General features: G+C 38.3%; 1 protein-coding gene across 1 annotated transcript in view; it reads right to left on the bottom strand.

Annotated features, from left to right (window-relative positions):
- INTS8 (integrator complex subunit 8) overlaps positions 1–15,633 on the bottom strand; it is a 51,443-nt gene that overhangs the window by 30,030 nt on the left and 5,780 nt on the right. The window contains exons 5-10 of the mRNA XM_065895637.1: positions 8,747–8,798; positions 7,735–7,917; positions 4,623–4,730; positions 3,018–3,173; positions 813–913; positions 259–400 (exon numbers count right to left, since the gene is read on the bottom strand). Coding sequence (XP_065751709.1) covers positions 259–400; positions 813–913; positions 3,018–3,173; positions 4,623–4,730; positions 7,735–7,917; positions 8,747–8,798 — 742 coding nt within the window. The remainder of the gene's footprint in view (positions 1–258; positions 401–812; positions 914–3,017; positions 3,174–4,622; positions 4,731–7,734; positions 7,918–8,746; positions 8,799–15,633) is intronic.

The following is a 15,633-nucleotide window of genomic DNA, read 5'->3' as shown; positions in this document are numbered from 1 at the left end:
GAAGTTGAGTGAGCCAAGGATAAAACTTTTGTAAATAAACATAAAAGGGAGAGCAAAAGAGAAGTCAGTGGAAGACTATGGAAAACCCAGTGATGGAGGAGAACAGGGTTGGAGATCGTGGTCTATCAGTAGTAACAACTATCAGCCAGAGAGGCAAGTCAGACGAAGACAGAGAAGAGGGCACTGGATTTGGTAGCTAAGAGATCATTGGTAAACTTAAAGCAAAATTATAAATCAAAAGGGGAAAAAACGTCTTACCTCAAGAAGAAAGTCTATTTTCTCTTTATTAGGTCTAAGAAATAGCTGGTTAAATTGAACACCAATCGCTCTACCTTCCAATATATCACGGACTGTGTTACAGGCACAGACTTTAAAACAGATTTCATCTAGAGCTTCATTTCTGTAGAATACAAAAGCAGATACACTAATTTTTTTTAATAAAAAGGAATATATTGCAAAACTAAAATCACAAGAATAAGCCATTTATTCTTGAGAGGTAAGATCTTACGATATTCCGGCATGTTAGTAAATACCTAAGTCATGGGAAGGTCTTGAATTTGTCAAGGGACAATTTAGCTATACAGACTAGGTAACAGAATCAAATTCTGCTATGTAAATTTTTTTCCCCAAGCACTTTTAAAATGGATTAGATGAACATTAAAGTGGCTCCTCTGGCCATGGTAACTTCCCATATACTAAAAAAAAGTGAAAGTATTGTGTCAGACATACAGGTAGTTTGGAGGGATATTTTTGATAAATCTGAAATGCACTTACCCTTTTATTCAAAAATCAAAAAGTAATTCACTCCTTACCCCTGTTGAGCTTTCTGAAAGAGCTCTCTTAGTACTGACTGCCGGAACTGCACAGGTAAACTGAAGGTTAAATTGTCTTCAGCGAAAATCTTTGTTACCTCCTAGAACACAGACACAAAATTGCATCCATTTCAAAAATCATGAAAGAATCTTTCCAAAAAGAAATTTTTTAAATAAAATTTTAAAAGTCTTTCTATAATAGAAATTACACAGTGAAGAAAATCATTAAAACATCTTGCTAGGAAAAAAAAAATCTTGCTAGGAAAATCTTCTCTTTCTAAAATTTTAAAATCACGTTACAGATACAAATAGCACCCCCTCACCCTTTTTCAAAATTGAAGATCAAAAGTGAGAGATGAGAGAAGAATCAATGAATAAGAAGTAATTCAGCTATGTTATTAGAGAGAAAGTTTTTAAATTCTTCTCAGCCACTTTAAATATGGGTTCAGGGACTTCCCTGGCGGTCCAGCGGTTAAGACTTTGGGCTTCCACTGCAGGGGGACTAAAATCCCACAGGCCGCGCAGTGCAGCCAAGAAAAAGGGGAGGGGTTCATATAACAAACTTTTTAAAACACTGAAATAATTAATTAGAAATAATTCATCTAAATATAACATGTTAAGAAACTATTCTAATCAATTTAAATGGTTTAAAATATATTATTTAGTGAATTACAGAAACACCCACATCATGAGTCTTTTTCTGTTCTTTATCAACTCTTTATCTCGATAGTGTGGGGATTTCTTGAAACAGCTAAAGCTACTCAGCTCTACCACAAAAGCACTGACAAAAATGGCTTCAAAACTATAAAGCAACCACTGTTTCACCTCCATAGCAAAACACAGGCTACACAGGGGAAAGTAAGCCACTTCCTAAATGTGAGAAGACATATTTGTTCCAACTGTTCAATAACTACTTCATCAGCCCAAAACAAAAATATATAGTTAATACAAACAGAATCTTATTCCAAAAAAACAAAAAAAGGTAAACATGATTTCTAAGATACTCCTGCATACATAACTGAAGTGATAAATTTCAGAGGTGCAACAAAATTGCTCTTTCCCCTTTCCTAGCTACCCATTACGCTACTTTCTGAGTGATACATTTTGGCACTTTATTGTATTCACAGTAATATGTGCCTATTTATGACTAATATTTCCAAGGTCTTCTTTGCACAGGTCTTACCATTCCAGGGACCGTTTTAAAGATCCTATATCTTATCATAATTGATCCCCACCCTCCATAAGCCTGTACTAGGAATACGTAACTGAAAGATCTCTAGTGTTTAATAACTTCATCTGTATCTGAAATCTATCTTCAAGAAAGTTTAATTTTCTTCCCTAGGGCAAAGCAGAATTTGCAAAAAAGAGGCCAGAGGGAGGGAGAGGAAGTACGTATCCCCTCTCTTCTATTTTCTCTGAAAAAAAATAAACTCTAGTTGAGAAGACTGAACTAAAAACCTAGGCTAAAAGTCCGTTTGGAGACACAAAACTAAAGGTATGCTATAGCTTTGTCATTTCATAATTTCTGTTTTGAATTAAATAACATGAAGGCACTGTTCACTTCCTAGAATGAAGGCTTTCCAAAAAAGATTTTAAAAGTACAAATTCTAATTCCCAGTGATTTTCATTACAAAACTAAAGATATATACACAGAGGGTGCAATAAAAATCTCAACAGACTAATTTAAGCCCTTTTCATGATTAAAACTGAGATGATGACCAGACTCCCTGGCCAAATGGGCCATGTAATACACTACCCAAACCTACCAAAACCACTCTGCTCACTTTCTCCTTCAGTCTTAATGTTTGCAGTGGCTAATAAGGCAGGGTCACAAGGCCATACTTTCAGATCAGACACAAGACTTTAGGCTCCATAAAACTAAAAGTTCTCTACCTGTAATTTTAAAAGTTCTACCTACAGAGTTTCTTACAGAATGCACTTAAAATGGGCAAATTCTATACCTTCAAGAAAGGAGAATATCAATGAGTCAACATCTGTCCAGTGCTTTGCCTTAGAGTTTATAAACTATAACTTCTCATTTGATTCTCATAAGAAGCTTAATTATTAAAACTATTTTATAGGCCAATCTGACAGTCTGGCTTGCCCTAAATGGCACAACTGTAAATGGTGTGTCAGGATATGAACTCAGCTGTCTGGATTCCAGTGCTTTTCGATTACACTATTGTATCCCATCACACATCTTACCTGATAGTTGCCAGATCTCAAACAAATATGGACTTGACTATATGGAGTCAATTGCTGAGATGCACTATCAGAAGAAGGTACAAGAACACCACACGCTTGACAGTAGCCAGCTAACCGCTTCTCATCTATGGTACAATGAAGAGATAACGAACCTATCTGTAAAGTAAGAGGTATATATCATTATTCATCAGTGTAATAGAAACAATAGTCTAGCACCCATTTAGTACATTTTAACAGTACAAGAAAATGCTAATGGAAAATTCAGGGCTGGAGGAACCATAAAAAATTAAAAGGTTTAGAGCAGGGGTCAGCACAATATTGCCCACAGGCCAAATCCAGCCCATGGCTTGTTTTTATAGATTTCTTGACCTAAGAACAATTCTTAGGGTTGTAAAGGGGGGGAAAAAAAACCATAACAACAAATTAGACTATACCACAGAAACTGTATATGGCCCACAAAGCCTAAAATATCTATTATTTAGCCCTTTACAAAAGAGTTTGCTGACTCCTGGTTTAGAGTTTTCAGGCCAACATAAAGGTAGACATTATTATTACTCTATGTAAGTATGAAAATTAAGATACTAACAAAGAGTGAACACTGTTAAAAACAAGCTTAAAATATTTTAAAATACATACACTTGCAGAGATTTAAAGGGGGCAGCAAAGAAAACTCAATCTTCACTCAAGTGGAATAAACAGAAATGCTTCCACCAAAACAGAAAAAAATTTTTTAAAGACACACTTTTTTAAAAAATTAAAGTTTTAAACTACTATACCTGAAATGCCATAAAATTAGAAATCTGATGAGTGCCCCAGGCAAAGTAAAATGGGGATTCCCAATAAAGTAAATCTCTAGTACATTTAATCAATGCCTCTGGTGAAGAAAGGAAAGATTGAAGTGGGAATTTTTCTGGGCACCAGGCATACAAAAACCTAGATATATACTTTAAAATTAAGTTTTCTGAATCACAAAAAGAAAAATGCAAACAACAAACACATGAAAATGTTTACCCTACTAGGAACCAAGGAAATGCAAATTTTTTAAAGATATTCTAGATCACATCAAATTAGCAATTTAAAAAAATTCACTGCTGATGGGAGTGCCTTCGGAGAAATGCACCTAGCAAGCAATTTGGCTTTACATATTACATCCTTTAAAAAAATAATGACCATTGACATGGTAATTCTACTTGCAGGAATTTAACTTGAAAGTATCTAAAGTCCAAACAAAAATTTATGCTTGGAGATATAAATTTTGCAACTTTATAATAAATAAAAACAGTAAACAATCCAAATGCCCAAACATTAGGAAAACGAATACATTTTAAATATCTATTCAAATATTTAAGCAAGATACAAAATAGTATATTACAGCATGAGCTTAACTGTATAAAAACATTAAGAATAAAAACTGGAAAAAAATAAGCTAAAACCACAAAAGGGGTATTACAGATTTTTTTTGGTGTTTTCACTACTTTTTTGAACTACCGAATTTACAACAATGATCACTTACTGGGTTTTTTTATCATCAGAAAAATTAAAGCCAAAAAACATATAGATGTTTTAAAGGACTGAAAATCATATGCCTGTTATGACTGTATTTACCTCTGCAATTAGTTCTTTGGTTCTAAACAATTTTTCTCTGGCGTTTTCATAGACAGCTGGATTTGTAGAGCCTTGCTGGAAGTACGCTGCACCCAAATCGTAACACACCTAAAATGGTGATGAATGCCAATTCACTCAGTAATTTTTCATGAGCTTAAGAGCTGACAAAACTCAAAGGCAAAACACAGGTACACATACAGCAAACAAGAAAAAACCATTTCAATGAGCAGTGAAACAATCAATGTTCTTCGTCACGAGCAACAGAAGTCAACTCTGACTGAATTAAGCAGAAAACAGATTTACCCTCAGGATGTCAGGTGGCCTACAGAGTTATTGGGAAAGCCAAAGAATCAGGCTTGGAAAACAAACAGGGGAAGGGAAGCAAGCAGCCAGAACAAGAGCCAAAACTGATGCAGTGAAACACCACTGCAGCCCCCTCAACACTAGACTCCACAGATCGTGTCACCTGCAGCCACCAGCGCTAGACACTGAGAGTAGCAGCTCCACTTCTGCCAGGGCTGCCCCTGGAAACTAGATTTTACTGTCACTGTTGCTCTTGGCCCACCATCACAACGGATTATCTACCCTCTCCACTTCACTGACTTACTAGCTAGCTCCTAATTCAGTCTAAACTAAATGTATCTGTCTGTCACACCTATGTGACACACTTGCCCTGGAGCAGGATAAGGGCTAGAGAATGCTAGTGTCTGGAGTTTTCAGTTTTATAATAGGAAACAGGCTCTGCCTCCCATCAAGTCTCAGAAGTTACGGGGTTCTTCTAACATAGAATAGGGGGACAGCCACCGGGGTGTCTCTCCAAAAGGGACAGAAGGGGCAAATGTCTACTATCACAGAACTGGCCAGAATAAAATATTGAGAAGTTTGAATTAATGACTATAAAACGATAGCGCATTTCCAGTTGTCTTTTTCTAATAGAACCTGTATATTTTTCCAAGAACGTTCATAAATTGATACCTAGATTTACTAAATGCAGAACTCAAAGACTGAGTTCAACTTGGCCATTTTATGAACAAGTACACTAAGGCCCAGAAAGTAACATCTCTGCTTAAGAGCATATAACCAAACACTGGCAGAGCCCAGACTTGAAGCCAGATCTCTAGGTTCCTAATACTCTATCTCAAATTTACTCTACACAAGGCTGACTGATCTGTCTTCTCAATATGACTTTCTTAAAAAGCCTTCAAATTATTCCCCCAGGTAAGAGAAAGTTCAAACCCCAAGGCCTGATCTTCAAGGGTCTCAGAATCTGGACTAATTTCTCTCTCCAAACCTCTCTATTCTCCTCTATTTCAGTCACACCAGTTTTCTCAATTCCCCATTCACATCAGATCTAAAAATGAACTTCATTCCACACCCCGTATTTCCATTTACACCAAACCAACCTTAGCCAACAGATACTCATTCCCCCTCTGAACTCCTAAGCTGTAATAGTCTCTGGTGTTCATGACTGATCTACTCTTTACTGATATGCATTACAGATACTATTCTGCCCTGTTCAACAAATCAAGATTAATTCTTCTCAGCCTCTAGAATACTGCTTTGCACTATTTAATCCACATTTAATGTTGGGCTGATTTTCATTCTAGAGCGCTTCCTTCCATCTAGGGTAAAAGAGTGCTAAAGCAATTTTTAAAAATAGTATGTGTGTGTATACATAATAGAGAAAGATTTAAACACACATAAACACACATACATATGCATACATATTATAGTTACATATAATTTCCCTTTCCAGGCAGAGTACAAGATATGAAAAAGATACTTTCAAGTATAATTATACTGACTAGCCATTAAAACGAGTTTAAATTCTACAGTTAAGATGTGGTCAATAGATGAAAACAAAATGAAAAAAAAACAAATCTGATAATGAAGCTGCCCTGAAGGACAGTAATACTTATGGTTTAACTAAGGAAAAATTTAAGATTTTTCTTTTGAGTCAGGTAAATTTTAGTAACATAAAGACTGCAAATGCACTTTAAACATTAACATGCCAGGAAATGAGTATTAGTACTAATTTGCTATTCAAAAAACAGAAATTATGGCTCAGCTATGTAATTAAAAGAATATTTGATAGGGTTTACCTAGCACATTTATGTAAGAGTTCTGTTTTTTCAGGTCATATCATCCACCACATTGTGAAAATCAGACATGTTACCAAGACTTTTAAACAGACCCAGTGAGTATAAGATATGACAGTACCAGAAACCTCCTCCATGGAAGTTTAATTGACCATTTAAAGTGGTTGCCGACTGTCAATGCCTCTTGACTCCTCCTCCTACTGTACAAGACTCCATCTTAACAAGTCTTGAAAAGGGATTATTTTCACCTCCAGAACCAGCTAATCTGAAAAGGTACCTCCAAACCCTTTAAAGTCAGAGCTACTTCTGCCATTTCAGGATTGGGAAATAGTGATTAAAGAAGTCATGCCAACTCACACAATGAACATAAAATGTAAAAAGAACACAGAATGTAAAAGGCTAATGGCCCTCTCTAGGCAATCATCAAATATTTTAAAATTTTTATTATACTCAAGATTCTGTACTGGAAAGTGAGAAAGAGGCAAATATATTAAAAAAAAGAGACCTCAAAGAGTTTACAATCCAGCAGGGAAAAAGAAGACATCAATACAAAAAGTATCTAACAACAAGCAACAAATGAAAGCAACAAAGGAACTACAGCACAGAGTTACAGAAAGCAGGCAACCTTAAGATCTTTGAAAAACTAGGTGTTTCTCTAGTAGCCCACATTTTTCAAAGTCTAGTACAATATTAGTTTTGTTTTGTTTTTTTGGTATGATTAGATTTCTAATAATATGAATGAACTGTAAATTAGTTACATACTCATGCATTGTCAGTCTCCTAACTACAACCGGGAAACCAGTTCAGAGACAAAAGATCAAATGAAATTTTCCTTGCATTTCTTTTAGAAAAATTTCAAGTGAGGTCTTATAAAATTCACAAATTAAATGCAATGCAAAGTCTTAATAGCATCTGAAATCAAAATCAAAGGGACAAGGGCATAAATAAATTCTAATTAAAAATAAGATTTTCCAAAAATTTGCCATGCATTGATTAAATACTGAAATAAATACCTGGCACTGCATCTCCTCGGTTTTGATTTTCAATCCAACAGTGGAACTCTCAGTCTCTCCATTTACCACGCCTGGCTCCATGGCCAATAAATCTAGCGTTCTCATCGTGTGGACATAAAGATCCTTGTTTAATTTAAGGGCTGCCTCTAGTACCAAGATAGAATCAGAAGCTTGTTCTTTTAGCTACAAAAGTTCAATAAACAAATTATTAAAATACAAAAATGGCAGCACTGGACTATATTAACCAAAAAATATTTACAGGATACTTAGTAGCTTAGTGTATTAATCTATTTTAAAAATGTTTCTAACATAGCAGGAGTGCAATTATATTTGTTAAAATTACCTTAAAAAAAAAAAAGAGGGACTTCCCTGGTGGTCCAGTGGCTAAGACTCCACGCTCCCAGTGCAGGGGGCCTGGGTTCGATCCCTGGTCAGGGAACTACATCCCACATGCCACAACTAAGAGTTTGCATGCTGCAACTAAAGATCCTGCATGTCACAACTAAAAGATCCTGCACACAGGGGCCTTCCCTGGTGGCGCAGTGGTTAGAATCCGCCTGCCAATGCAGGGGACACAGGTTTGAGCCCTGGTCCAGGAAGATCCCACATGCTGCAGAGCAACTAAGCCCATGCGCCACAACTACTGAGCCTGCACCCTAGAGCCCACGAGCCACCACTACTGAAGCCCGTGCACCTAGAGCCCGTGCTCTGCAACAAAGAGAAGCCACCACAATAAGAAGCCCACACACCACAATGAAGAGAAGCCGCTGCTCACCGCAACTAGAGAAAGCTCGGGCACAGCAACAAAGACCCAGCACAACCAAAATTAATTAATTTTTTTTTTTAATATACTATTTAGAATATTACCAAACTATGTTCTAACAAGTAAAAATGTAAATGCCACTGCATCTAGACCTTGCCAACTCTTATATCCCTAAGATTAGAAGAAGCACCTACACATGCTCTAAATATGTCCCAGAAAGGTTAGAGTGTAACTGATGCCAATACTCACCACTTTCAAAATATTTTCTGTTAGCTCTTTCTCCTGTTGCATCTGATTCATACTAAAAGAGAAATGATTGAAGAGTATCAAACATTACTTGAAAGACTGAAAATTCAAAACTTAAAGATAATTCTTGAAAGTGAGGTTGAATTTAAATAAAAATGTTTTTAATGCTACTTCTTTTCATGCTTAAAAAACAAACAAAAACTCAATGCTGATGCTCCTTTACCATTATTTCCTCATTTGCTTTGTATTAAAAAAAAAAACCTCTCAATTTTGTTTTTTATTTTTACTTCTTCATTTATTCATTTCCTCAAACAGTTTTTTGGTGTTTAAAAAGTAACAACAGATAAGCATCTGCATGGTTATACAGACATGCAAACAAACAAAAACATAACACAAATTCTAAGCATCAAAACATTACCCAGAAAATGATTTTCTAATAATGATATATATATACTTTAATTTATTTTTATTTTTGGCTGCACTGGGTCTTCGTTGCTGCATGTGGGCTTTTCATTGCGGTGGCTTCTCTTGTTGCGGAGCACAGGCTTCTAGGCCCACGGACTTCACTAGTTGTGGCTTACAGGCTCTAGAGCGCAGCCTCAGTAGTTGCTCAGGCTCAGGCTCAGTAGTGGCGCACGGGTTTAGCTGCTCCACGACATGTGCGATCTTCCTGGACCAGAGCTCAAACCCATGTCCCCAGCACTGGCAGGCGGATTCTTAACCACTGCGCCACCAGGGTCCCTCTACTAATGATATTTTTAGATGACATTTGTAGGTAGCATTACAAAATAATGTTGCCTAGAAATAATGATTTCTTCCATTTATTCATTTACTTACCAGATATTTCTTAGGCATTTAAACTGTGCCAGGGAGAGAGGGGAAAGATGGCAGAGGAGTAAGACCCACAGATCACCTTCCTCCCCACAGATACATCAGAAATACATCTACACGTAGAACAACTCATACAGAACACCTACTGAACACTGGCAGAAGACCTCAGACCTCCCAAAAGGCAAGAAACTCCCCACATACCTGGGTAGGGCAAAAGAAAAAAGGAAAAACAGAGACAAAAGAATAGGGATGGGACCTGCACCAGTGGGAGGGAGCTGTGAAGGAGGAAAGGTTTCCACACACTAGGAAGCCCCTTCACGGCGGAGGCTGCGGGAGGCGGAGGGGGGAGCTTCGAAGCCGCAGAGGAGAGCACAGCAACAGGGGTGCGGAGAGCAAAGCGGGGAGATTCCCGCACAGAGGATCGGTGCCGACCAGCATTCACCAGCCCGAGAGGCTTGTCTGCTCACCCGCCGGGGCGGGCGGGGCTGGGAGCTGAGGCTCGGGCTTCGGTCGGAGCGCAGGGAGAGGACTGGGGTTGGCGGCTTAAACACAGCCTGAAGGGGTTAGTGCACCACGGCTAGCTGGGAGGGAGTCCGGGGAAAAGTCTGCACCTGCCGAAGAGGCAAGAGACTTTTTCTTCCCTTTTTGTTTCCTGGTGCACGAGGAGAGGGGATTAAGAGCATTGCTTTAAGGAACTCCAGAGACGGGCGCAAGCCGCGGCTAACAGCGCGGACCCCAGAGACAGGCATGAGACGCTAAGGCTGCTGCTGACGCCACCAAGAAGCCTGTGTGCGAGCACAGGTCACTATCCACATCTCCCCCCACCCCGGGAGCCTGTACAGCCCGCCACCGCCAGGGTCCCATGATCCAGGGACAACTTCCCTGGGAGAACACACGGCACGCCTCAGGCTGGTGCAACGTCCCGCCGGCCTCTGCCACCGCAGTCTCACCCCGCATCCGCACCCCTCCCTCCCCCCAGCCTGAGTGAGCCAGAGCCCCCGAGTCAGCTGCTCCTTTAACCCCGTCCTCTCTGAGCGAAGAACAGACGCCCTCCGGTGACCTACACGCAGAGGCGGGGCCAAATCCAAAGCTGAGCCCCGGGAGCTGTGTGAACAAAGAAGAGAAAGGGAAATCTCTCCCAGCAGCCTCAGAAGCAGCGGATTAAAGCTCCACAATCAACTTGATGTACCCTGCATCTGTGGAATACATGAACAGACAACGAATCATCCCAAATTGAGGAGGTGGACTTCAAGAGCAAGATTTATGATTTTTTTCCCGTTTTCCTCTTTTTGTGAGTGTGTATGTGTATGCTTCTGTGTGAGATTTTGTCTGTATAGCTTTGCTTTCACCATTTGTCCTAGGGTTCTATCCGTCCTTTTTTTTTTTTTTTTTAATTTTTTTTCTTAATAATTATTTTTTATTTTAATTACTTTATCTTACTTCATTTTGTCTTATTTTAGTCTCTTTCTTTCTTCCTTTCTTTCTACTTTTTCTCCCTTTATTCTGAGCCATGTGGATGAAAGGCTCTTGGTGCTGCAGCCAGGAGTCAGTGCTGTGCCTCTGAGGTGGGAGAGCCAACTTCAGGACACTGGTCCACAAGAGACCTCCCAGCTCCACGTAATATCAAGTGGCGAAAATCTCCCCGAGATCTCCATCTCAACACCAGAACCCAGCTTAACTCAAAAACCAGCAAGCTACAGTGCTGGACACCCTATGCCAAACAATTAGCAAAATAGGAACACAACTCCACCCATTAACAGAGAGGCTGCCTAAAATCATAATAAGTCCACAGACACCCCAAAACACACCACCAAAAGACAAGATCCAGCCTCATCCACCAGAACACAGGCACTAGTCCCCTCCACCACGAAGCCTACACAACCCACTGAACCAACTTTAGCCACTGGGGAGAGACACCAAAAACAATGAGAACTAGGAACCTGCAGCCTGCAAAAAGGAGACCCCAAACACAGTAAGATAAGCAAAATGAGACGACAGAAAAACACACAGCAGATGAAGGAGCAAGATAAAAATGCACCAGACCTAACAAATGAAGAGGAAACATGCAGTCCACCTAAAAAAGAATTCAGAGTAATGAAAGTAAAGATGATCCAAAATCTTGTAAATAGAGAAAATGCAAGAAACATTTAACAAGGACCTAGAAGAACTAAAGATGAAACAAGCAACGAAGAACAACACAATAAATGAAATTAAAAATACTCTAGATGGGATCAATAGCAGAATAACTGAGGCAGAAGAACGGATAAGTGACCTGGAAGATAAAATAGTGGAAATAACTACTGCAGAGCAGAATAAAGAAAAAAGAATGAAAAGAACTGAGGACGGTCTCAGAGACCTCTGGGACAACATTAAACGCACCAACATTCGAATTATAGGGGTTCCAGAAGAAGAGAAAAAGAAAGGGACTGAGAAAATATTTGAAGAGGTTATAGTTGAAAATTTCCCTAATATGGGAAAGGAAATAGTTAATCAAGTCCAGGAAGAACAGAGTCCCATACAGGATAAATCCAAGGAGAAACATGCCAAGACACATATTAATCAAACTGTCAAAAATTAAATACAAAGAAAACATATTAAAAGTAGCAAGGGAAAAACAACAAATAACACACAAGGGAATCCCCATAAGGTTAACAGCTGATCTTTCACCAGAAACTCTGCAAGCCAGAAGGAACTGGCAGGACAAATTTAAAGTGATGAAGGAGAAAAGCCTACAACCAAGATTACTCTACCCGGCAAGGATCTCATTCAGATTTGATGGAAAAATTAAAACCTTTACAGACAAGCAAAATCTGAGAGAGTTCAGCACCACCAAACCAGCTTTACAACAAATGCTAAAGGAACTTCTCTAGGCAAGAAACACAAGAGAAGGAAAAGACCTACAATAACAAACCCAAAACAATTAAGAAAATGGGAATAGGAACATACATATCGATAATTACTTTAAATGTAAATGGATTAAATGCTCCCACCAAAAGACACAGACTGGCTGAATGGATACAAAAACAAGACCCATATATATGCTGTCTACAAGAGACCCACTTCAGACCTAGAGACACATACAGACCGAAAGTAAGGCGATGGAAAAAGATATTCCATGCAAATGGAAACCAAAAGAAAGCTGGAGTAGAAATTCTCATATCAGACAAAATAGACTTTAAAATAAAGATGGTTAGAAAAGACAAAGAGGGACACTATATAATGATCAAGGGATCGATCCCAGAAGAAGATATAACAATTGTAAATATTTATGCACCCAACATAGGAGCACCTCAATACATAAGGCAAATACTAACAGCCATAAAAGGGGAAATCGACAGTAACACATTCATCGTAGGGGACTTTAACACCCCACGTTCACCAATGGACATAAAATGAAAATAAATAAGGAAACACAAGCTTTAAATGATACATTAAACAAGAGGAACTTAATTGATATTTATAGGACATTCCATCCAAAAACAACAGAATACACATTTTTCTCAAGTGCTCATGGAACATTCTCCAGGATAAATCATATCTTGGGTCACAAAGCAAGCCTTGGTAAATTTAAGAAAATTGAAATTGTATCAAGTATCTTTTCAGAACACAACGCTATGAGACTACATATCAGTTACAGGAAAAGATCTGTAAAAACTACAAACACATGGAGGCTAAACAATACACTATTTAATAAGGAGGTGATCACTGAAGAAATCAAAGAGGAAATCAAAAAATACCTAGAAACAAATGACAATGGAGACATGACAACCCAAAACCTAGGGGATGCAGCAAAAGCAGTTCTAAGAGGGAAGTTTATAGCAATACAATCCCACCTTAAGAAACAGGAAACATCTCGAATAAACAACCTAACCTTGCACCTAAAGCAATTAGAGAAAGAAGAACAAAAAAAACCCCAAAGTTAGCAGAAGGAAAGAAATCATAAAAATCAGATCAGAAATAACTGAAGAAGAAATGAAGGAAATGATAGCAAAGATCAATAAAACTAAAAGCTGGTTCTTTGAGAAGATAAAGAAAATTGATAAACCATTAGCCAGACTCATCAAGAATAAAAGGGAGAAGACTCAAATCAATAGAATTAGAAATGAAAAAGGAGAAGTAACAACTGACACTGCAGAAATACAAAAGATCATGAGAGATTACTACAAGCAACTCTATACCAATAAAATGGACAACCTGGAAGAAATGGACAAATTCTTAGAAATGCACAACCTGCCGAGACTGAACCAGGAAGAAATAGAAAATATGAACAGACCAGTCACAAGCACTGAAACTGAAACTGTGATTAAAAATCTTCCAACAAACAAAAGCCCAGGACCAGATGGCTTCACAGGCGACTTCTATCAAACATTTAGAGAAGAGCTAATACCTATCCTTCTCAAACTCTTCGAGAACACAGCAGAGGGAGGAACACTCCCAAACTCATTCTACGAGGCCACCATCACCCTGATACCAAAACCAGACAAGGATGCCACAAAGAAAGAAAATTACAAGCCAATATCACTGATGAACATAGATGCAAAAATCCTCAACAAAATACTAGCAAACAGAATCCAACAGCACATTAAAAAGATCATACACCATGATCAAGTGGGGTTTATTCCAGGAATGCAAGGATTCTTCAATATACGCCAATCAATCAACGTGATACACCATATTAACAAATTGAAAGAGAAAAACCATATGATCATCTCAACAGATGCAGAGAAAGCTTTCAACATAATTCAACACCCATTTATGATAAAAACCCTTTAGAAAGTAGGCATAGAGGGAACTTTCCTCAACATAATAAAGGCCATATATGACAAACCCACAGCCAACACCATCCTCAATGGTGAAAAACTGAAAGCTTTTCCACTAAGATCAGTAACAAGACAAGGTTGCCCACTCTCACCACTCTTATTCAACACAGTTTTGGAAGATTTAGCCACAGCAATCAGAGAAGAAAAGGAAATAAAAGGAATCCAAATCGGAAAGGAAGAAGTAAAGCTGTCACTGTTTGCAGGTGACGTGATACTATACACAGAGAATCCTAAAGATGCTACCAGAAAACTACTAGAGCTAATCAATGAATTTGGTGAAGTAGCAGAATACAAAATTAATGCCCAGAAATCTCTGGCATTCCTATACACTAATGATGAAAAATCTGAAAGTGAAATCAAGAAAACACTCCCATTTACCACTGCAACAAAAAGAATAAAATATCTAGGAATAAACCTACCTAAGGAGACAAAAGACCTGTATGCAGAAAATTATAATACACTGACGAAAGAAAGTAAAGATAATACAAATAGATAGAGAGATATACCATGTTCTTGGATTGGAAGAATCAACATTGTGAAAATGATTATACTACCCAAAGCAATCTACAGATTCAATGCAATCCCTATGAAACTACCACTGGCATTTTTCAGAGAACTAGAACAAAAAATTTCACAGTTTGTATGGGAACACAAAAGACTCCGAATAGCCAAAGCAATCTTGAGAACGAAAAACGGAGCTGGAGGAATCAGGCTCCCTGACTTCAGACTATACTACAAAGCTACAGTAATCAAGACAGTATGGTACTGGCACAAAAGCAGAAAGATAGACCAATGGAACAGGACAGAAAGCCCAGAGATAAACCCACGCACATATGGTCACCTTATCTTTGATAAAGGAGGCAGGAATGTACAGTGGAGAAAGGACAGCCTCTTCAATAAGTGGTGCTGGGAGGACTGGACAGCTACATGTAAAAGAATGAGATTAGAACACTCCCTAACACCATACACAAAAGTAAGCTCAAAATGAATTAAAGACCTAAACGGTAAGGCCAGAAACTATCAAACTCTTAGAGGAAAACATAGGCAGAACACTCTATGACATAAATCACAGCAAGATCCTTTTTGACCCACCTCATAGAGAAATGGAAATAAAAACAAAAATAAAGAAATAGGACCTAATGAAAGCTTCAAAGCTTTTGCACAGCAAAGGAAGCCATAAACAAGACAAAAAGACAACCCTCAGAATGGGTGAAAATATTTGCAAATGAAGCAACTGAC

Source organism: Phocoena phocoena, chromosome 17, assembly GCF_963924675.1.
Source record: "Phocoena phocoena chromosome 17, mPhoPho1.1, whole genome shotgun sequence".
In the NCBI taxonomy this organism is placed as follows: Eukaryota; Metazoa; Chordata; class Mammalia; order Artiodactyla; family Phocoenidae; genus Phocoena; species Phocoena phocoena.
The sequence above is the reverse complement of the archived record's forward strand: the minus strand, read 5'-3'. Positions and strand labels throughout refer to the sequence as shown.